The sequence below is a fragment of the Chroicocephalus ridibundus genome, chromosome 5, assembly GCF_963924245.1.
Source record: "Chroicocephalus ridibundus chromosome 5, bChrRid1.1, whole genome shotgun sequence".
NCBI lineage: Eukaryota > Metazoa > Chordata > Aves > Charadriiformes > Laridae > Chroicocephalus > Chroicocephalus ridibundus.
This window is the reverse complement of record NC_086288.1, coordinates 58,934,921-58,959,286: the sequence shown is the minus strand read 5'-3', so window position 1 is coordinate 58,959,286 and position 24,366 is coordinate 58,934,921. Positions and strand designations below refer to the sequence as shown.

Here is a 24,366-nt window from a genome sequence, read left to right as displayed (position 1 = left end):
CCCATGCAAAAATTCATGTGCTGCTTAGATGTTGAACATAAAATGGAGGAAAGAATCTTTACATGATTTTTCTCCTGTGGGCGTAAACAGATATTTTTAACTTCAGCTACCAAACAGAACTGACTGAGACAGAATTAGATTATACTTCCAACCAATACTTTTGTACCTTGCAAATATATAACAGCTGTGATTCTGAAAGATTTAGAACTAAGTTTGTTAATATCAGTTGTTGCTAAGAGATGCATTGCCTTTAGTAGAAGAATGAATATGCACCCACATACTAAGTGGATCGATGAAATAAAAGTCGCAAACCCAATACAAAATAACTTGTTTATATTACAAAAGGGCCTGAAAATATTTTATTGTGGAAAGAAAATCAGCATCATTGCACTCTGAGTTCATGGTGAGTTTTGTTTACTTGCCTCCTCACAGAAGGTATACTCAGTCAGTGATGACATTTTTAAAAATGAAGAATTATTGAAAATCCTATTGAAGATTATAACTCAATATAATTCTTGCAGGAGACTCAAGAAATTAAGCCATTAAACCACACACTTAGTACATAGTCTTTTTTGAATGATATTGCAAAGTCTAAAGAAGTTTGAGCCTCTGACAAAAAGCTTAAAAGGGAAGATAGATACCAGATGTTTTCATACGGTTATGAGTATTGCAGTTACTCATAACTGTTTCATACAGCTATAAGTATTGAATTGCTATTATCATTATTTTATCACCTGCCTCTTCTTTATTGCTAGTTAATGTATGCTCCAGTTTCACTCACCTCTGCTCAGTACAGTACACTGAGTTTCCATACTTCTCTCTAGACTTTTTTCATATTTCCTAAACTATGTCCATAATTTACTTCCCATATAAGATATCATTTTATTTATAGATTTTTCTTTCATGTTTGTATTGCTCTCTAAAAAGATCTTATTTGACCTCTTTTTAGCATACTTCACTGATAAAACCCCTACATTAAGTGTTGGTGGGGGTAAATGACATAGATGGCAAGGTCTGAAAAGATAACAAAGTTCTGCCACCAAAAAGCACTACAAAAAATGATTATCCATTTTCTGGGTCTTCTTAATAACGTTTTGTTGGGTCTTGTGGGGAAAAAAAAAACCAACACACCGTTACAAAAAAGGAGTTTTAGACCATATAAAAATGTTCTTTAGAAAAAGACCATCCTCACTAGGAGACAGAGTAATTGCAGCAATGAGTACTCAGGGACTAAAGCACAACTGAGCTGGACACACTATACAAGTCTCAATACTTGACAGTGCCAGAAGAAATCTTCCTGATATCAAATTAGCAAAAGTCCCTCTGTGATGATTATGTACAAGATACACCATAGGTAGATAATAATAACTCTAGTATATGTATGGAAAATTTAAGGTAAAAAATGAAGTAGCTTGCACAAAGCTCCAAAGATCAGCAGTGCTGACATTTCTAACAAAATTCAAGTTAACTCTTAATTCACAGTCTGTATTCACTCCACGACTATCCTAATGGTTTTTGCTGTTGTATGAATGAAACGGCTTTTTCTCCTGGGTGACAGTCATTATTTTTAAACAATCCTCCCATTCCCCCGCAACCTGCTAATTATCTCTTGGGGAAAAAAGTGAAACTCCAGCTGTGGGAACATAGACAGGGCTGTGTCTTGTTCTAAGAAAATCGCTTCAGGAAAAAGACTGGTGAACGGTTATGAAACTGCAAAGTGGATTCTGACCCGCTGCAGAGTCACTCCATAGCATGTCTCATAGCAGATAAGCTATGGAAAGCAACAAAATACAGCGTCTCATGCCCAAACAGCAGATGGTCACAGATAACTCCCAACAGCAGATGTCGTAATGAACCACTACTTCCTATATCAACACTGCTAATATTTTTCACTAAGCAACTTTTCCTCTCTGACTTGGCTAGTTCAAGGACTCAAATATCTAAAGACTGGATTTTGCTGCAGTTGGGTCGTCCTCGTGGAAGTGGCCACCATGCCAAAATATCACATGTAATACTTGAAATACACACATCTTTGCATGTGGAAAAGAACGCATTAAAATTCTGGCCAATGATGGGTTAGAAACTGGATGTAAAGTACAAAAAAACACACAGAAAGACTCCGTGGCTAGAAATTTGAAAGTAGCTGCTCAATATGCTTTTGAAGCGTCACAAATATGAGTGAATTCTTAGCTGAACTGTATTGCAGTCATACTATTATCATGCCTTCAGCTGAACTACTTCAAATGGAAAACTGGAAGAACTTGTAAATTAAGCAGGGTTATCTTGGGTCAACCTCTGAACAGAAAATGTATGTGCTGTCACAACCGGTGACGGCAATTCGTTAGATAGCTTCTCAGTGGGCTTGAAGGAAGAAGAACATAGACGGTTGTTAGATGATGCTTGATGCTGCAAACGCCTTCATTTGGGTAAGACTGACAACAAGGTTGTGAGAACTTGTTGCCCTTAAATATCATGCAATGCATCTTATGGACAGACATAGCTTTTATACACAATTGGAAGCAGAGAAGCAGAATATCTCTCAGGGTGTCATGCAACAGCACTCCTGCTGAGGGAATTTTTCAGCTCTTTTTGGACCTCTTTGTTCTGCATCCTATTTTTGCAACTGCTTTTTACATCTGCAGAGAAAAGACGGGAGAAGAAACCCCAAACTGATAATGTGTAGTAGCTATCAGTGTTACCTCCTTGTACGATGCTCTTATTATACCTTATAAGTGCCTGTAAAAAGCACTCCCTCCACTGCCTAAAAAATACCAAGACTTGGATTAATCCTATCAGATTTTAGACATTTAGAACCACTAATGGCAACAGAAATGGGCACCTCTAGTCTATCCAAAGCCTGAAGTGCTCTGCGAGACAACTGTACAATTAACTTAGAGTTATAGAGGAAGACTACGGCCTTCCAAAGAAAGAAAAAAGCAGTCTTTGTTTTCCCAGGACAAGTGGGTAAATATTAATCTGACCGAATTTGGCCTCTGGATACATGATAAGAACATGAGAACTGAATGTGAAGGAGATATTGTACTTGAAATTCAGGCCAGGTATTTTGTCCTCGCGCCCATGTGAATTCCCCCCTGCAAACCAGTGCTTCGCTGTTCCCTTGAGCTCCCTGCTTCTTATATTCCTGTTTACTCTTGTATAAATTATACACCCTTTGAGACAGGAACGATTATTTTTCATTAGTACGACCTCTGAAAAGCCTTATCACTGCCAGTACCATGCTGTCAGTAACTAACAGCAGTTCCAGCTACAGCACCTCACGAACCGCAAGATTTTAGACCCTGTCTCTCAGGCTGGGGGGCTTGTTGACCTTTGAGGACTCCTCGAGCACAGGCGCCTGCCCTCCCCTGCCCAGCAGTCATTGTGAGGGTCGTGCCAGCCAGGTGGCTACAATAGCACTCGTCCTTCATCCTCCCCGCAGGTGGCTCAGAGGCTGGGACTCCTTCCAGAGGCCTCTTGCAAGAAGAGCTACACAAACCGGGGGAGCACCGGCCTGTGACCTCCAGGGCCGGCTCCAGTCCAAAGCACGTTAGGCAGTTCATTGGAATCCTGTTGGCTTTAGAGTTAATAATTCACCTCTCCTTTTCCATTTTTGAACAAGCTCTTTATTTGCATGGTGCAGGGTAGGTTAATCATGTCATTTGCAGCTGCTTTGAACTACTGTCCCCCAGCCCCTGTGACAGGTGAAACCGTGACCATGCCACATTCCTTGCGACATGGGTGGTTAGTTTCCCCTAACGTTGAGTATCTTTATGTGCGCCCTCCAGTATCTATAACACCTGTAAGCTATCCATCTATCTATCTATAATATCTGTAAGCTTCGGGGACAGGCAGAGGAAGGCGCTGAGAGGGGGCGAGACGTGAGCGCGAGGCTCCCAGCACCGAAGCAGTTAATGGCGGCGGCGCCGAGGCAAGATGGCGCCGCACCGCCTTCGCCCCCGCCCCCCCCCCGCGCCTCCTCCCCCTCCCTCGCGCTGGGCACTCGCGCGGCGGCTGCCCCGCGCCGCTGTCGCGCGGTGATGCGTCACCGCCCGGGGCACGGGGCGGCGCGCGGCTCGGGGGCGGCGGGCGCGGAGCGGGCGGCGAACATGGCCGGCGTTGCCGACGCCGCTGCCGCCGCCGCGCCGGGCAGCGGCGGGGAGGGACGGCGCGGCGGCGCCCTGGAGCAGCAGGAGAGCGGCCGCGGGGAGCCGAAAACTCTCTGGGGGAGCAGCGAGTCGCGGCCGCCTCCCGCCGGCCCGGGGCAGCCGTCCCCGCAGCAGCGAACGGAGACGCTGGGCTTCTACGAGAGCGACCGGGGCAGGAAGAAGAAGCGCGGCCTCTCGGGTGAGGGGCGGCGGCGGCGGGGCGAGAGGCCTCCTCCCGCAGGCCGGGTCGGGTGGAGGGCAGCGAGGGCCGCCGGGCTGGGTTGGCTTTCCCCATGGGAGTTCGGGGTGGCCGGCCGTGGCGGCGTTGCCTGGGGCGGGCGGTGCCTCCGGGGCGCGCCGCCAGCGCTGGCTCCACACAGCGGCGCCCGGCCCGGCCCGCCTGAGGGGCCTGGGTGGGTGCTCGAGGCGGGGCTGAGGGCGTCGCGGCCGCCCGCCAGTGCAAACTTTCAGCGAACGACTTCAAAAAGTGCGCCGGGACCTCACGGTCCCGGGGAGCGGCGGCGTTCGGCCGCTCTGGTGGCGGGGACGGGCGGGCGGGGAGCTTCCCGCCGGCTGCGCTGCCTCCTCTCTCCCTGCCCTGAAGTGCGGTCAGCGAGCGCGGCCGTGACAGTGAAATAAAGCCCCTCAGCGTGGCCGGCTGCCTCCCTGCTGTCCACAGGAGCGTGTTCGGGAAGGGGAACGGGGCGGTGAAGTCCCCGTGGGTGCCCTGTCACGCCGCGTGTTCTCTGGTGATCGTCAGGGGGAATTTAAACAACACGGGCATCATCCGTCGAAGTGTCGTACGCTGAAGCTGACACCCGGGCTGCGGGGCTCGATGCCTGCCGGAGTGCCCCGCAGCGAGCCCGGTGCACAGCAGTGTCTGAGAGGAGCAGAGGAGAGGGGTCTGGGCCGGCGCCCGGCTTCATCCCCTTAACGGTTCTTGTTCACAGAGTCACAGAATGGTAGGAGTTGGAAGGAACCTCTAGAGATTATCTAGTCCAACCCTCCTGCCAAAGTAGGTTCACCTACAGCAGCCTGGACAGGAACGCATCCAGGCGGGTTTTGAATATCTCCGGAGAAGGAGACTCCACAACCTCTCTGGGCAGCCTGTTCCGGTGCTCTGTCACCCTCAAAGTAAAGGAGTTTTTCCTTATGTTCAAACAGAATTTCCTGTGTTTCAGTTTGTGCCTGTTGCCCCTTGTCCTGTCACCGCGCAGCACTGAAAAGAGTCTGGCCCCATTCTCTTGACACCCACCCTTTAGATATTTATAAGCATTGATGAGATCCCCCTCTCAGTCTTCTCTACTCTGGGCTAAACAGGCTAAATATTTTATGTACACATAGCTATGAGACCAGTAGTCTTTGCCTCTACTACTGAAAATAACGGTGCTGTTAGAGTCTTGGAAGTTGTATGCAGATTGTTAGAAGTCTTTTGAACTAAATGTAGTATACTAACTGAGGATTTCATAAGGAAAAATAAGGGGAAATGTTATGGCCTTTGATATCAATCTGCATTTACACTTGAACTGGTTATTTCAGGTATCTAGAGAATAATTTTTGAAAATACCCCTGGCTTTTTCATAAACATTTTTACTCTGTGTCGCAGGGTTGATTTAGTGTTGGTAATGTTATAAATAACTTTATTAGCACCTTATTCTTAATTGAGTGGCTTGCTGAAAATCTGGAAAGTGCTTAAAGTGCTGTTGGAATTTCCAGACTTTCTACTTCATTGTTGGCTTGAATGTGATACTGCAGTTCTTATCAAATACAAAAAATTAAAAATAGGAATTAGGATTTAACTTAAACAGTCTGCCAACAACTCAGTGCTTTCCTTCGAAGCTTGACAGGTGCTGTGTCCATTTCTGACATGTGTTATGTCATAGGACATGCAGTATCATTGACTGCAGTTTTGTGATATTGATGAAACCCATGCATTTTCCATAGTTGTAAGGAACTGGCTTTATTGTAGTATTATGAATTACTTCATGATGAAAAAAAGAAAGGTCAAGATACCTACTGATGTGTCTGAAAGACAGCTCAGCAAATAACTTTATAAAAAGTAAGGAAATTGTTATTTTGGGGGGGATTTTCTAATTATCTTCCAACAATTAATTTTAAATTAAAACAGTTAAAAATAATTGGACCTCTCTGACTCTTCAGGACAAGAAAACTTTAGAAGGAAAGGCTTCTTGATAGAGCAACTAAAAATTCTAACTCATCTAAGGGTAGCAATATGTTATATAGTACGTAAAAGTAGGTTTTTTTCAAGATGGTAAAGCAGGTCCAGTACCGTACAGAGCAGTTGTTTGGAGGAGAAGAAAATATTAAAAAAAAAAAAAAAAGAAAAAGTGCTGTCTTAGATTTGATTGATGTATTTGAGTGTTTATGGAAGAAGTGTGTGTTTAGGATTGATGGGAGTGAAGTGAGTGCCTGGAATTGTTGCATTTGGGATTAAAGTTCCAGTTATGTAACAATAGAAAGTAACTGAGGCACAGTGCATTTCGCATTTGCACAAATTTTCCTCTCCATTTCTGGTTAATGGTTATTCTTTGTGTAGCTATGCATTGACGTATAACTTAGGTAAATCATTATCCTTTTGCCTTGAAGGAATTAGTGGCTTTTTATGTTTAGAAGATGCTTCTGCTTTTCTGTCCTGAGGTGGGGAGATAAATGAGAATATGAGTATGCTGTCTGAACAGTTTAAACTTAGGCCACAGTCTAAAACTTCCTGACTGCAAAAGAGGGAAATTTGAACTAGGAAAGGAATTTGAAGTAGGAATTAGAGCGTTTATTTTTAAAAGAAAATTATGCTTTGATAGCAGAATTAAGCCATTTTTCAGATGATTTATTACTCTGTCCTGCCTTGGTGTCTCATCCTGTTCTTTTGCTTACCGTGTTTTTCCTACAGGGTCAGCCGCTGGTCTGTTCACAGCTGGCACAGAACTAGGGCTGATGCTGGTTGGCAGTAAGTGCTCAGGAAGGAGGTGGCTGAGCGACTGCGTGCTTCAGTGCATCCCCTGTCAGTGGAGAGATTGTTTTGCAGTCACAGTCTGGAGCTTGTGTATTGGTCAGCTTTAGTCATGAGAAGTGATTATCTCTGAATAGCTAGGGCATGAAAGTCTAGCCAGGTGAGAGAAACTTAAAATTATTTGCTTTTCAATAATAAGCCTGTGAACCAGTTTGTGTGAGGTAAGGAGTGGGAACAAATAGCTCATTACTTAGAATCATAGACTATCTTAAGTTCGAAGGCACCCATAAGTTGCTCATATGCCTATGTTTCCTTCGCAGGAAACTTGAGTTGAGATGTATTATCTTCAGGTTGGAGAATGTCGGTTATCTGAGGTGGAAGAAAATACAGCTGGGCAGTTAACAAAGTAGTTAATTTGTGTGTTTATACCTAAGGTTATCTCTTTTTACTTTTAACTTATTAAACAAGAAAGAATTGGGAAAAACAAAGTTACAAGTGATAGTGTTACAAAGAAAGACTCCAGAAAACAAGGATGCAAGAGGTCTGAACAACAATTTAGTGGTATGAATTTCTGCCTTATTTCACTGGAATGAACTTTGATTGAAACTTTACATGTCAATATTAGTTTTTTACTACTCATTAAACCACTACTGGTGTTTTTATTTGTTTTAAAATAAATACCTTTAAGGCTTACAGTGTCTTTGGCCTACTTACTAGAAGTGGGTCAGTAATATATAAATCATCAAAATCACTATCCAAACAAGCTCATAGTAGTTTAAAGCAAATCATAATTTAAATGATTTATTAACAATACATAATTAACCAGGAGTCAGTGAATTATATGGGTGTGAATCAGTATCAGCAACATGATAAATCACAATACTAGACATACATAGAATGTTAATATACCCCCACAAACTTCAAAATGCCTGTTGGTAATCTCCACAAGTTCTGATCACGCTCAGTCCACATGCCCCCCCCACCTCCCTGCCAAGGCAGTGTAGGTTATAAGCACGCACTGCCTCTTCTGCTTCTTTTATACTTCTATTTGAGCTGATTCCTTCTTTGCTTTAAAACTCTCTGTAATTTTCTGGCTACTCTTCCAGCTAATAATTGTCATCATCTTCAGCATGATGAATATTGAGAAGCCAGTATCTCAGACAGTTTTGGGTGAACTCTTCACACATGGCATCTCTACTTGCATTGCTCTCTTTGCAGTTGTTATCTAGCCTGTTTTACTAAACCTGTGTTTTGCAGCATCTTCCTCCCCCACATATGTGGAGCATTGTACCTTGCAAGGTCCACCCCCCTCAAGTAGTGACTAAGACTTTGTCTAAAATCTGAATTTACTATTTGTGACCATGTTCTGGTTTCATGATAAATGCAGTGTAGCTTTTCACCTATCTGTCTAGATAAGTGATTGCCATCTTTTGGGTGTTGTGTGAACACCGAGAGTTTCTATTTTTAAATGCCAATAATAACCATAAATGTTGAACTTTATTGTAGTGTTCTGTCACTTCTGAAGTGTTACCAGGAGGTGTTAATGTCAGACCTCGTCAGTGAGTGTCAAAGCTTAAGCTCAATCTTCTTGTCCTGATAGCCTGAATTTGCATAATTATAATTTCATATTTTATTTCCTTTTGCAAGACTACTCTGCACAAAGTCTTTTTTTAGAAGCTGTATGAGTTGATTAAACATAGGTCAGTCAGGCTTTGGCTTATTTACCTACAGACATTAAAATGCAGAAGACCTGTACATGCTTGATGGCTTTTCAGTTGTGAAAGACTTTAGTCTGATCATTAAATGATCAGCGTGCTTGTACTGTTTTTGCACTGAATCATTTGGGATCATGTATCCATGAACGTTTTGATATTACAGAAAGTTGTTCTTTAAAATAAAGAATAAGTTGCTAGTGTTGCTGAGAGAGGAAATAGCTTTTTAAAAGTCTAAAATAGAGCTTAGTAAATTTAGGAGGACTATCAGTACGTTAGAAATTAAATCCACTCAGAATATTGCATTCAGTGTAGCTGCTTTGAGTAATGTTTTGGAGAAGTGGGGTGTCTGGTGAAAATGATTGGCTGGGAAAAGTAGCTCGTTTTGTTTGTCGGGAGGCAATAGGGAAATGGGAGAGCATAGGACTTACTTCTCATCTAGCTCCTTCCATACCAAGTTATTTGACATTGTGGTTACTATCAGCAGAAACCTTCTGGGTTAGATGTGATGTGAATGAAGCATGTAGCAAGTAATAAAAACATAGGAGTCCTTTCACTCTTTGGAGGTCATGCCTGAAGTGTCTTCTGCTTATGTGTGTTTCTGAATGTAGATCTTTCATTGCTGAGATTCATCAGTGCTGAGCTAACAAGAGGTTACTTCCTTGAACACAATGAAGCAAAATACACAGAGCGGAGAGAGAGAGTATACACATGCATGCGGATACCAAAAGAACTGGAAAAGGTGAAGTATACTTTAACATTTGTTTTAATTTAGAGATGAAATCTGTTGCATTAAATTATTTAAAGAAATATTTCTCAAACACTTTTGCTACTAGAAAAGCTTTAAATATCTGTAATGATTGATTTTCAGTCAGCAACTTAAATGTTTGCGTTTCATGTTTTTTTGCCTATGTTTGCTTGTTGCTGCTGGCAACTCATGGCCCCTTGTTGATGTTATTAGCAGAGATGGACATGACTAACTTTCAAGTCCAGATGATGACAAATTAATTCAAATATAAAGATGTCACTGATCCTTAATAGAATAGTCAAGCAAAAGAAAACCTTTTACTGCAAAATGTAATTTTACATTAAAAAAATAAGTTTTAAAGATCTTTCCAGTCTAAAATGTTTTGAGGGTGGGAAGATTTCAGTCCTTTAAAAATACAGTGATGGATGAGTTTCTGATTAAGGTTTTTGACTTAATTTTCATAGCCTTCTCTTTTGTTTCTTGCCACTGTTTACCACATCTTCCCTCTCTATCCCAGTGCTATGGCCCTTAACTGAGGCATTTATGGCACCTCCTGTATGTCAGTTTATATGTAATTCTCGCCCTGCAGTGAGCCAGTTCCAGTGCTGTAATCTAGAAGAGAGTTTTCTTCTGGTTTAACCATTTTGAAACACTGTAGGAGAGGGTGTCAGATTTGGTAAACAGCAGGAATATGCTCAAGGATGAGGAGTAAGGCAACATTGGTAATAAGGTTAGGCTAGGCTGCAGTGTAACAATAACATTAGAAAGTAACTTTGTTAAAATTCTCAAAACATCTAGGGATGAAGTTACATGCAAGGGCCAATTTATGTTGAGGGAAGAGTCTTTTTTTCACTGTTTGTCCCACTTCAGTCTTACGCCTTACGCACACTGTCTGTTTTGCATGAGCTGTGGTGCTTGTAGGACTGTTCTGAGAGTTAAATCAGCTCATAATTCGACAATGAATGCTTCGCTTCTCTTGCTCTGTTTGTTTTTTGCTGGGATAGTGAGCTGAATTGCTCAGCCAATATTCTTGAGAATCCAGAGCCTACACCAGGGCGGAAGGGGAGCTTGGAGTAGGGGTAGAAAGGTGAAAGAACAGTGGAGGAGGGAGGGAGAGTAGGATTCCCTTCATCAGCAGCAGTCAGGTTCCCCCTTCAATGTCGTTAAATTCATCCTTAGACCATGGTGAGACCTGGTTTTACAAAACTAAATTCCCAGTCAGTTACTGCAGAAAATCATGGTACGGATGAGATTGTGATGGACCTCTGGAGATGATATAGTCCAAGCCCTTGCCTAAAGCTGTGTCACCTACATAAACAGGTTGCTCAGGACCAGATCCAGTTGGGCTTTGAACATCTCCAGCGGTGGTGTCTTGCTGTTTACCCATTCTAGTTTATGGTAGAATATTCCAGTTATGGTAGAGTCTCAGCTGAACAATGTAGCAGTTCTACATCATCTCCATTGTAATTATGTGAACTATTACATGCCATCTCCAAGCCACAGAAATTATTCTGAAGAATCACCATAGATTTCCAATAAAACTTTCAGTATCTAAGAACAAGTAAAGGCCAACATCTTTTATAAAAAAGGACGATACTGTAACTGGTGAAATTGATGTTTTTTGCATGGTAAATCAAACTTCAGTCTGTACTTTGAATATGAAAGTGAATATGAAATATGAAAGAATATGAAACTGTGAGTAATAAGCAGATAGATTTAAAAAGTGATAGTTACTTTCTTACAGAGAGATTATGAAATAAATTTGTGGCTTAGTCCAGTTTAATATACATATTAGCTATATAAAATCTTATCATACTTATTGAAAAAATTGAAAAAGTACGATGATGATCATGTAGAAAGGAAACTAAGTAGTGTACAGATCATCACCTATTGCAGGAATCACTTGACTGTGATTCAAAAGTCTGCTTAATTGAAATAAAGCATGTGAGAGACTAGGAAAGGAAGAAAAGAATTTTCTTAATGGCTTGTATTCTTTATTACCTAATAGTATAATTACAGACTAGGAATGAAAATCATCATGAGGTAGAGTGAGAATAAACTGGAATAAACTGATCAAAGCCTAATCTCAGGAGATATTCTTTAACATGAATTTATTACAGGTAAATAATTTTAGAGTGGAGTGTGATGTTGAAAGGGTAGGGTTTTTGTTGTTCTGAATACCCCTTTTTATTTAGAGAAGCTAGATAACTTGTAATATAAATGCTACTCCCACTCAAGCTTTTTGTGCAGTTTCAGTGGAAGCTCTCCATTGTGATAGGTCTTTTATACTGATGAAAAGGTGCTCTCTACTTGTGCCATCTTAAGGGAACGCTTGTCAGTTGATCTCAAAATGAAATTTCGTGCTCTTTTGCTAAAATGGTGATGGAGAAGCTCTATAAGCTTTTCTGTTAGCTCCTCAGTATCTGGAATGTAGCAGCAAAAATAGTGTTTACAGAAATGAGTAGGAGGTTCAGTGCTGATCATATTTCAACAGGTGCATGCGCAAGTGCAATGTAAAAAATTAGGAAAATTAGGACATTAAACAATAATTGCAAATATTAGCACAAGCTTACAGAACGTGAAGAACTGTGATTACACTCAGGTAGAGAAGTCTATCTGAATCAAAAAGAAAGTGCAGAGTTGTTTTCTAGATTATAAAGATGCCCTCAAAGAATACAGGGGCAAGATGACACACTATCCCTCTGTTTTGCTTGAGTTAAGAATTTAAAGAAAACAAAAACAAAACAAACAAGGAAAATGCATGTTCAGTGCCTGGATATTCTGCACCTCGTTTAAAAAATATCAAAGAAATAGGTAGCTTAATGGCATGTTAAAATGCAATGCATAAATTCATTCATTATTTGTAACATCTGCTTCTGATAATTTTAAATGATAACTTCCTGCTGAAATTTTAGAAAATGGTATTAGAGGTGAATGGGTGAATATCAGGGAGGAGACCTTAATGTCATGATGGTTTTGAAGTACGGACTGCAGAACTGATAGAAATAGTGTTATAAGGGAAAGCAACAGCTCAGAGATGATAGCAGTGCTCTTATGTGGCTTGTGGATAGATACACCGGAGTGTACTCGGTGGGACTGCTTTGACAGTTACAAGGATGCATGAGGAGTAAGGTTGAGAGAAAGGTACATATCAGTGATATTAGCTTGTTGGATGTTGAACTGGCTGTTGTGCAAGCTGGCAAAGAAGGTATTTTGTAAGGCAAAGAGCTTGTGGGAGATTAATAATTTGCTTGTGCTTTGGTTCACTTTTTCACCTCCCAAACCAGTATCTTCCTTTCCCATCAGCAATACATACAACTTTCACATGTAAATGCATATCTGTCATCGATGTCTAGGCCTGCTTAGATCTTGCTAGTCTTAATTGTGTAGCCAGTTAAGCTTGCCTTTATATGTGATTTTTTCCTTCCAGGAAAAAACCACTTGCTTCTGGTCTGACAGAAGCATAAAAGCATATGCCTAGAGTCCCATTCAGGAAAATCTTAGATAGATTCAAAGAGCAGATAGAGAAGAAATGTCATGTGGGGAGAGTCTGGTATATAAGAGCTTTCTAATTGCAGAGTTTAGGTCTAGTTTAATTATCTTAAAGTTGCTTGACTTGTGGCTATAATGAAATGACTTTAGCAGTTTCTGTAAATTAAGGATAAAGCATTTAAACTGAGGGCAACTGAAAGTTTACTGTTTCATATTTTGTGTTATTTTTTGTATGAAGAAGGTGGATATTCTCTGAAGAACTACCACAGCTGTAATTAGCTGTGCAATATAAAACTAACAAGGTAAAAAAAAATATTTTTTTTTGGAAAAAAAAAAAAGCATATTAAAAAGGGTGTAGCAGAAAATGGCTGTACACATTGCACGCAGCTCTACGTTGGTTTTTTTTTTCCAAGGTTAAAAATGTTTTTTGTAACCTTAGAGGAAAGTCACCATTGGAAAATGAGCCATAGTTATATCCCAGTGTAATTCATCTATTCAGTAAACTGAGTTCGGTGAGCCATGGAAGTCTGCAAAAGTCTTTGCTGCTTGGACCTTGTGGTGCAGAATTTTTGCTGAATAGTCTTTCAAGTGCACAGCATGTTATTTTTCTTACAGTTCAGCAGATTGAACAAGAGAGAGTGTTGTGCTTGTTTGGTTAATTAGTCTTATGTAAATGTATTTTTCATAAAATAATATAATTCTTGGTGAACATTTTGTAACTCTTATAAACTACTAACGTAATTCTGTTTTATTTTTGTAATTTAGTTGATGTTTTTCGGAATTTTTTTGTGCCTGGATGCTTTTCTGTATGTATTCACCCTGCTTCCTCTGAGAGTTTTTCTGGCAATGTTCCGGTTCATCACGTTGCCTTGCTATGGCTTACGGTAAGTTGATTTAAGAGAAGGGCGTTGAAACCCTTGAATAATGTTTCTCTATTTATTCTTGCACTTAATTTTATGGCCTTTCAGTGCTGTTTGAACCTCTAGTGATTTCTTCCACTGTAAAATAGGCGTTCTGGTCTAAACTAGCCAAAGCAAAGGTGTGGATGGGACCTTTAAGCTTTGCCACCAGTCACTAACTGTCATTGTTGTTTCCTTTGGGTGCAAAAGTTTGGTAACAGCATCACTTAGGCATATCAGGTTAGTAAAGGACAGAGATATAACCCTACCCTATAGTTTTGCTCTTTTAACTAACATGTATTTGAATAGTGTTTTAAGATTTCTTAGACTTGAGTTAATGACTTTTCTCACGTCTTTTGGTAGACTCTTTGATATTGAAAGAAAAGTTTGATTTTTTTTTTTTTTAACAACGAAGGTTTTCCTTATTTCCACAGTAAACTTTGCCCAAAGGATCCTTATATAAAATGTGTTCTTTTCTTTCTCTCAAAGAATCTTAGAGAGTAATTGGATAAGGCTAACTAATCAGAATAATATTAAGAAATTTTAGACCTTAACCCCTTGCTTTTTTGTTCAGATCAATACTAAGAAGAAGTTGCTATACACAGGATTTTTAGTTTGCCTTTCTGGCATAGACATCAAAAATTGGATAGAATTAATTTCCTTTGTAGAAGTTGCTACTTCATGGTAAAGTTGATTATGTAAGCCTTAAGCGTAGCCTAAAAGAAAATGAGTATTTGTACTGATGTTGTAATTTTTGCTTGAATAAATAAGGACTTCAGGGGTTTCTTTCTGGATTTCCCCAAACTTTAAGTTGATCTATGGTAGCTGATTGGTTTGGGTTTGGTTTTGTTTCGAGTTACTTGCATTTGCATTATTAATAGTCTTTTATATTTTATATATGAAGTGCTTTTATATGCATGGTTTAGAATGTATGTTCTGATTAGAGCAAATGCTAGTCTAGTTGCATAAGAAATAATATTTTAAAGTATATCCTTAAGTTAATGTTTGTACTTTGATGATGCTTAATATAGGCACTAGGTGGCAGTCTAATATTTTATTGCGGTTAATTTTGAGCTGACTCTCAGACTTTCATTATATGAAGAGAGTTTTCCTAGCTGTGTCAAAAATATGACAGCTATTCACTTTTAACCTGATGACAAGTTAAATTTTGTGCAGATTTGTAAATATCTGTACAGATGCTATTGCTAAAATACTAAAATTGAGGGAAATGTAATGGATTTTACCCTATCATTTGAATCTCACTACTTTTTTCTGTTTAAACAGTGTTCTTCCTTGTTTGTAAACCCAGCTTTGCCTTTTACAAACAATTTTTCTGCTCTTCTGAAATTACAATTAAAAATTTGAAAGACCAGTTACTGATTTTGGGTGTTGTTCAATATACCGAAGAAAATGACATTGAAAATACCATGTACACTCACGCATGCGTGTTTATGTGTGTACATATGTACACACTCTTCAATGTTAAAACTTAGTTTGCTTACTTGACAATATTTGTAGTGTGTGAGGCAGGATAGAATCCAGTTTAATCTATTCAACTTGACTATGTTAACTTTTAAGTGTTATCAGGTAAGATGCAGTGAAACAGATTATCTTGAGTGAAGAAGGCTTTGTTTTTGTACCGACTCCTGAAGCGATTTCCCTTTTCACAGTTTCCTCAAGGAACTCTTTTATTTGTTCACTACTTGAGGCTTTGTCTAATTCATTTATGTTTTAAAGGTGGTGGCTTTTTATTGAAAGGTTCACAATTCATGTTTATAGTATGTAATGGAACTTTTTCAGATGTAATGATTCTTATTTCCAAATATTCAGAGCCTGCACTTTGCTTTTGGGGGGTTTTCTTGTTGTTCTTCTAGTTACGCTGATTTGATTTGTTATGGCAAAGAAGATTCAGGATTTTATTTTATAATATGAAACATATTTTTATGTGTTTGTGACAAAATAGAGCTCAATAGGTAAAACACATCTGTAATTGCAAAAGGTACTTACAAAGCAGGTGGCTGTTTATCTTTTAGCTTGTATTTCCTCACAAATGTCAAGTAAGTGTTGAGAGGCGTGACTAGTTATTCTTTGAACCTGCCACATCATATTCCATTCTGTGTAGTAAATAAAAGTGCTCCTCCCTTCATCTTGACTTTTTTCTCAACATCTCAGTGAAGTGATTGAGCAGTGAGTGTTCTGTCTCCCTTCCAGCTTATGCTTCAGTTCATTTATTTCCTCATAACTTTCTGCTCTTTTCAGTATAGAAAAAGGTTATATTGCCCATTATTTCTTTAAAACAATAAAAACACATTCCATGTAGGATGGGCTAATTCCGGTCTGTGGTGTTGTGTGCAGTGCTTAAATGTAGGGGGAGTGCTTTATAGCCACTTCCACGTTTTAATATTCCCTCTTACAGAGGTCTGAAAGGGAACAGAGTAAAGTATCTTAAATTTGTTTCCCTTTTCTGCCTAGGCAGTGTAAGTGCTTCAGTTTGACTGCTAAATAAGCATTCCTCATCACTTGGTCTTTCTTTTTGAGTAAATTTAGTTCTGTGTATTTGTCAGAGCTATATTGGTGTTAACATAGTTATTTTAGAGAGACTCTAAAACTTCGAAAACTTCAGTCAGAAGAATCCAACATTCTGTCATTAAGTAAACTAAACTGCGGTCAAACTGGCAGTGGCTGAATCATCAGATTGTGGTAGTTTTGGCAGGTGCAACTTCATTACTGCTATGCTCAGTAAATACTAGGATGCTCTTAAAAAAATTAACAAACACTTTTACAAAATTAAATTACATCTTCTGAAATTACAAAAAAAAAAAAATCAGGTCTGCTGTGTTTTCTTCCAAGTCATGGAAAGAAGTTTCTTAAATTATTCTCTTTGAATCATTTTATTAAAATATTCTTTGACAACATAAAAGCACATACTTTGCTGGAACAACAAATCTAAGGTAGAGAGAGAAGTGGACCTGGTGGAGTTCTCTTCAGAATTATAGTCTGTGATGATAGGTTCCTGAAACTAACTCTATCTGTGGTTGAAAGGCACGGTTTTCTTTTACAATTCAGAGACTTTTTTTTTTTTTAATACCCCAGACAGAGAGATTCTGTGCAGATTAATATCTCTGCTTGATTTGAAACCCTTATATAGAGCTAACTTCTTCTTTTTCTTGAAAATATGTTGCACGCTAATAAAAGCTCTTATGGGGAGGTGGAAAAGCTCTTCTGTGTTATTCGAAAAACACCATTGTATGAAAGCTAAAATTGTATCTTAGTGAAACTCTGATGGGACTCCCAATTTAATTACACTTAAAGGCATTTTACATCTTGTCCACAAAGCAAGTAAGACTTATTATGGAAAGTGAGACCTTTTTTTCTTTTTTTTCCCCCTCCAAATTCTAGTTTTCTCAAGAAAATACGGAAGTAGATTATGAATTTTCTTATATATGAAGATTGATTGAAAAGATCTTGTATGCTTTTTCCATGTGGAAATAGATATAGATTAGAAATATGTGTTCTGTGTTTTTCTTTTACTCTATCTTCTCCCTGAAATCAGTGAATTTAGGTCCTGTCAGCAATAACATCATTAGCTTCAGTTGTATTATACGTACCTCTTAAAATTCTCATTGCCCTCCTGTGAAATCATAGATTTATGTTTTTCAGTAGGAAATAAATAGAACAACATTACTTCATTAAAGAAACTGTAGAAAGAATGCATCTCAGGAGAAAAAACCTAAACAAACCAAAACTGGCTTTCTTATTATGGACATTATTTCTTTGTTCATATTATCAAGTTGTTAAATAAGTTTGAACCTCTGTTGCACACTTATTCCCAAGACTAATTTTTTTTTTTTTTTTTTTTGCTAAGGGCTATAGCTGTTAAATACATAAACTTCCTGTTGTCTGGTTAAGTTCATTGAGAAAGTAGTGCACCTGTCCACCAAAATGTCTGGCTTTCTACCAACCAAAAAAGAGGCAGCTGTATTCCATATTTTCTGTAGTAAACTCTCAGATCAAGTACTCCTTTCTCCTTTCCATAATAGTGCATAGTGTAGCAACATTACAACCTTCTCTTTCTTTCTTTCTTGTAAATCAGACCGAAGGGAAGAGCACTTTCACTTCCTTTATAGGATGGAATGTGGTGTCACAGGGATTCCTCCTTGGTGAGTAAATCCTGATTTTCTTTTTCATTCTATGCTGTCAGCCAAATTCACACATCTACATGTAATCAGTAAAAAGGCTGATTACAAATGAATAGTATAGCTAAATTAACCAACATACTTCAAAGGAGAAAACAATAATTAGTTTTAATAATGAACACATGAAATTGATTCGGTGCTGTTTATGGTAGGTATGTTTCCATGTGTAGCTTTGTATCGCTGTGGAAATAGGTTGTGATCTTAATAGATTTAAAACTTTTTTTTTTTTTAATATACTGTGGCTGTGGACCAGTTCAGCCCAATTTAAAATAGGGTATCTTGGAAAAACTGTAGCCCCTGCTGTACTTAGTTTATAGTGCCTTAAGCTTTTCTACGTTTATTCTAAGTAACACTTCAGTCAGGTTCATAGCTGTATTTTTGTGTGTACCTCAAGCAGGTTTTTTGTAACACTTAATGTAAATTTTGAGGAGTTCAGAAAGTTCGTTGCCAGGTATCTTAGTATTAGACTTGAAGTTGATTCTCTGCATAATAAAATACAGCACTTTAGCATATGTTCATTTACGGACTTCAATTATACTTGATTCTGTTGTTAAAAAAAATAAAAGCTTAATGAAAGCTAATTCTAGTTATCACTTATTTGAAACCTTTTTTTTTTTTTTCATTTATTTTGAGACAGCTCTCATCGGGGCCTAACAGCAAGGTTGGTTTTCTTTCATTCTTAGCATGGTCTCGTGCTGTGTTGTGTGCATGTAGAGGCTTTTTATTGTTTGAGAAATGAAATGCCATTTAATCTTGGCAAACTCAGCTTTCCTTACCTTAGAATTCTTCGTTTGGGGCATATTTTTATCAGCAATTAGTCTCTATATCTAACAATTCTACAACAGTGAAGTCCTGCATACTGTAAACTGTATCTCTTTTTAAAGCCTTGAACTCGGTATTAGATTTGATCAAAATAGCTTTTCTTCCTGAAGCCAAACGTAATACCAAACTTGAGCATAATTGTAGAAAAATATTTCCAATAGATCACTTCATGCGTTCTGAAAATTCTTAGTGTGTAGCTATATCAGTAATTATGCCCTTTAGACAAACTTGCTTGGGTTTTGATTTCCCTGATATCTATACTTAGTATGCTAACAAGAAAATATCTCCTTATGTGTTAATCTGATCATTCTTGTTAATGCTTCATATAAGATTAGAAATTTATGATACCACAGTTCATTAGTGAAGCATACATGGAAGGATTAAGACTTTGATCAAGACGAAATATCTACATGTAAAACAAAATCCTACAGTTCAGTTTCCATACAAGTATCTGTAATGTGAAGATGGAGAAAGAAAAGATACCTAAACAAAACTCTAACTAGACTACCATTTCAATAACTTAATTAGTTTATTACTTAATATAAACCTCAGTGGTTGTCTAATTATTTCAAAATGTTAATATTGAATAAATAATACCGTTAGAAAAGATTTACCTCAAAATACTTGCTCAAACTTGTAATCTCAGTGCTAAAACACTTCTTCAGTACATCATTAATGGAACAATTTACCCATATATATGAAAAGCTTTTTTTTAATAGTGTCAAGTACAGTAACATTTATACAAATAATACTGTTACCTTAAGAGTTTATATATCTTTATGTTTGCAGGTGGTTAGTTCATTCATATTTTATTAAGATTAAAATATCCATCGAAAGCATTTTTGCAATGATAGTGTATTCATCTTTAAATGACTGTATCTGTGACATCAGTATTGGAAATTTTGTCTGTGCTGACTATGAAGGAGTAATTGTTTAGAGTAATCTGAATTATTTGGATGCGACTGTACTAAAGGAACCAATTAAAAATGCAGTAAACTGTAAAATTAAACAAGAAAAATGTACCGAATTCCTGGTAGTTTAAAAAAAAAAAAAGTCAACCCCCAAACAACTCTACAAGGTGACTGGAAAACCTTATGTAATCAAACTAGTGAAGAATTGAGGAGCACCAGAAAGCCTGAGACAAAAGTAAAGAAGTTGTATGATAGCATATGACAGTCTGTGCAGAGTTAAGTTTAAAATAATATATGCAGAGTGCTTATGCATCGGATGCTAATTAAGTACTCAGAGCTAAGTATACTTATCTACAGATTATTTTGTATACAATATAGTGAAAACGTTGTTCATTTTGCAGTGCCAGTTCTGAAAAGCATACCATAGATGACTGCAGTGAGATATTTTTTTTTTAGATTTCTTTTTTATACTGTTTGTCCTGAGGTGTATTTTATGTTCCAAATGATTTAGCCACTTTAAACTCAGTAAGTAAAGGTTATTAAAACACTTAACAGCCGATCTTGGGGTTTTTTTTGAAAATCAATCAGTTAAGCAAACTTGTGCATTAACTGCTTGTGATTTGTAACATATTAAAGCCAAATATCAGTAAACTATGATTTATTTTTAATAATGCTCTGCTTAGTGCCAAGTAACTTAATTGTACAGCTGTTGGAACAAAAAAACTGGTTGGTGTGGTAGATGCTGATACACTGAAACTCTTGAGCTGTTTTGCTTCTTTAATATCTTAAAGGAAAAATACTGTGAAATCCAACATACTGTTCAGTTGAAAGAGTCGCAAACATTATCTATCAGTAGTATGACCATTTGTATGGTCATATCCTTTATGAATTATTTAACCTAGTGGTTTTCAACCAGTAGATGGAGACAGATGTCTTATTACTATGTGAAGTGTAGATCATGGCCTTTAGAGTATGGTGTCAAATAGACGTACCTTGAAAATGACAGTCAGGCAACTAGTTCCTTAAACTTTCACTTGTCTAAGGAGATTGCTTATGATGAACACTGTTTTTTACACCAAGTTTTTCTTAACTGGGTAGCTCTTTTATTTATATCTTAAAATAAGTTTGACTCTTAATTTTGTAACACAGCAAATTTTCTTAGAAATGTCACAAGTAATCGTGAAAATAATTTGGATTTTCTTTTTTTGTTCCTAAAATGTATAGAACAAACTTGTGGGTAGCCAGAATATTTGATAGTATTCTAATGTGATAGTAATTTATTTTAATTCTGTAGAATAGCAAAGTAACTCTTCCTAACTGTTTGTAAGGAAAATTGTTTGTGTTTAGCTTTCTAAAGGGAAAACATACAGATCCAGTGGTTTTCTAAACAGAGGAGAGACTTGAATTCGCGCTTTCTAAATGTGTCTCAAGGTGGACAAACCATAAACTGGAAACTTTGAAGAAGGAGCATTAAACCTTCATCTTGCAAATAGTGTTGAAAAAAGTAATTAACAGACTGGTTGTCTGGATTCCTGGTTCTTGGTTGATGTCCGTCAGTGCACTGTATAAAATTTTGTTGTACTTTCACTTTCAGCTGCCTCCAGACACTGCGTGATAAGCATTGAACTTGGCACGCTTCTCCTTTTGTTAATTGACTGGGCTGAAACAGAAGCATGCCATGGTGGAATAGGGTGGTTTAGTAGGAAGGCTCGCACATCACTTTCTTATATTAAAATTAATAATAAGCTTGTATATCCCTGTAAGCATGCATTTATATAATTATATTATTTGGTGCCATAAGAGTTTGTTTCAGTGGAGATTTTCTGTCAATTAGTAGATGTAAAGGTAAATGTACCCAAAGGCTGAAGAGTTCGGACATCTTGTTAGGTATGTGCAGTAGCATATTGAAGTCCCTGCATGTGTTTTTCTGTGTTGTCTTAATTTGCTAGTTAGCGTTGCAGTGTGAGAGAGTCTATCTGTAGAGGAATGCTTGGATTTTCACCTTGAATTCATGCAGATTGAAGGATCATCTCATGTTTAAATGGCTCAGTGTATTCAGAGGTAAAGCAATACAAAATTTTATGTAGCGGATAATAGAAAGAATGGATAAGCCTTACTCTTTGAAAGCCTTACTCATGAAACCTATTAAGGTTTCATGTTTGAAGAAGTTTAGTTTAAAAATTTTATTCTTTAGTAGTCTATACAGCTAAACATGGGAGCTTGAGGCTTAGCATAATGAAACCACTTGTAAAATTCTGTCAAAAGCGTCTTGGAGAACATGACTTACAGCAAAAATCTTTAAGTAATAATAGAATAATGGCAGAAAGTAATTAGGTGAAAAGACAGAAATCGTGTATCTTAATGCACGTTTGAAGGGCAGCCCAAATGCCCTGAATCCACGTATTTACTGGCTTATGAGATGTGAAAGTTGTAATTTAAATTATCTTCAGCTGTGTAATCGGCCAAACTGTGAAACAATTCATGTAACTGGAATCCAGTAGGAAATCAGAGGAACTGCATCTTGGCCAAAGGCTCTCATGGTACTGTCTTTTAAGAGCAGAGTTCACTAAAGCTGGGAAAGCGTTAATATTTAATTCACTTCTGCAGCATCACTGTATGCGTGGGATAGCTTTGAAGGAAAAGACCAAATGATTTCTGTAGAAAGATTCTACTGCTTGTAGAATCTACCGGTTTGTAACTGGAATGACTAAATACAAAGTAAGATTGCTGTGTTCTTTATTGTTCTTCTTTTCTCATTCATGAGAAAAAACACCCATAACTAATTTTTAATGTGAGATCTTTTCCCTCTGTCATACTCCGTGCACAACTGTAAAAATACAAAGTCTTTTGAAATGAACTAAGCTGTTTCAACTTCTCGTATCTCTGCTCAATGGTTTCTAGAGTTGTGTGGTAGTTCAGTATTGTCTAGTTTTTACCTCTTGGCTCCCTACTTTTAAATCAGATATTGAAAGTATTATTAGTACTATGCTATATATTTCTTGTTTGTTTCTTGACCTTTGTATAGTTATCATAGCTTGGCTGATACTGGCTTTTTTGTTTGGCGTTTGGGTTTTTTCTGTAGTACTCAGGGTGTAGACGAATATAGCATTATGAATTTGTATGTGATATTAATCACAAAGTCTGATTACTTAGTGCTCAAGATTGTTCTGAAAGTACTTTCCAGTGTTCGCACTGAGTAGTTACTGGAGACAATAAGTAAAAACATATATTGAGAAAAATGAATACAGAAAACATAATGTGTGTAATGGGTGGGGTAAGACTTTTTATGACAGGCATAAAATAGCATCAGCCTCTGTGTGTTTATTAAACAGTATTAAACAGTTTAATGTGAAGGATAGGAATGATTTCTGACAAACAGAGACTAAACCAATGTGAGCCTGACCATATACTGTAACTGCAGTGTTCAGTTCTCACTGAACAGTAACTACACCATTTCATAACTGCAGGCTTTGTAGTTTGTTCTGTATATTTGCCAAAAGGTGACAAATGATTAGACTTAATCCATTTACTTGATTTCCTTGTCTTTGTAGGAAATAATTAACCCTATCCCATATTATATTCAGAGCCACACCTCAAAATCCTTTTGTGAATGTTATTAGCCAGAGCGGAAAAGGATTCTGTTGCAATAAAAGTGCTTTTGTGGATTTATGCAGTAGTCATGGTTAATCTCTTTCAATCAGATACGTGTTAGTTGTAGACCATAGATCACTTGCCTAGTCAATATGGAGGGGTCTTTCTTAGTGTACAATGAAAGAATGCTGGAATATATTTTAAATGCCAGGATCTTCTTGCTCTTTTCACTTTCTAGTAAGCAGTTTTCTGTAGTCAGCCTTTGCAGTAATCTTCGTACTGACTGGGCGTTAGAGGTCCCGAGAGCCCTTTGTCATCAAACTGAGTAAAATGAAACTGTGAGGATATTTTTGCGGTAAGATGTGTTTTGAGGAGGTTGTCACAGCATTACTGTTGGTTCTGCTTTTCACATGGATGAGAAGCACAAGAAGTTATTGCACAACGTTGAATAGCACATTAATAGAGTGTATTTTTAATTAAAATTTCAGGGAAAAATGGAATGTTTACTGCATTTTTTCAAGATACAGGGACTACTGAGAAACTAACTCCAAGTCACTCTGAGAAATAAAATTCTCTAAAAACATTATCTGAACGTATTCTATTCTACAAAAGCATAATTGCTATAAGGCACAGCCATCAAGTGTAGTCGATCTGACCCTTTCGGGCAGCCTGTAAATTGAATTGTAGTGATACTCAGTTTGTTCTGTACACAGCACATTCTCAAAATACATCACCTTTCCAGTGTATAGGATGTTGTGTGCCAGTTTGGATGCACCTTTGTATGGCACTGTTCTCCTGAGTTAGTTCTTAGAGTTGAGACCACCTTTAGAAGAGCAGTTGTGCTCTTGATTGTGCGTAGTCTGTTCTTAGGGTTTTTATTGC

The 24,366-nt window shown here is 38.0% G+C and overlaps 1 protein-coding gene across 4 annotated transcripts in view; it reads left to right on the top strand.

Annotated features, from left to right (window-relative positions):
* Positions 1-4,021: 4,021 nt before the first annotated feature.
* The window catches only part of TAPT1 (transmembrane anterior posterior transformation 1), a 49,478-nt gene continuing 29,133 nt past the window's right edge, over positions 4,022-24,366 (top strand). Inside the window, exons 1-4 of one of the 4 annotated variants that reach the window (XM_063335461.1) lie at positions 4,022-4,344; positions 9,437-9,567; positions 13,831-13,949; positions 18,798-18,821. In XM_063335461.1, coding sequence (XP_063191531.1) covers positions 4,038-4,344; positions 9,437-9,567; positions 13,831-13,949; positions 18,798-18,821 — 581 coding nt within the window. In that variant the 5' untranslated portion in view covers positions 4,022-4,037. Of the gene's footprint in view, positions 4,345-9,436; positions 9,568-13,830; positions 13,950-18,057; positions 18,125-18,797; positions 18,822-24,366 lie in introns of those variants that run through there. The other 3 variants (XM_063335463.1, XM_063335462.1, XM_063335464.1) reach the window with 3 other exon arrangements.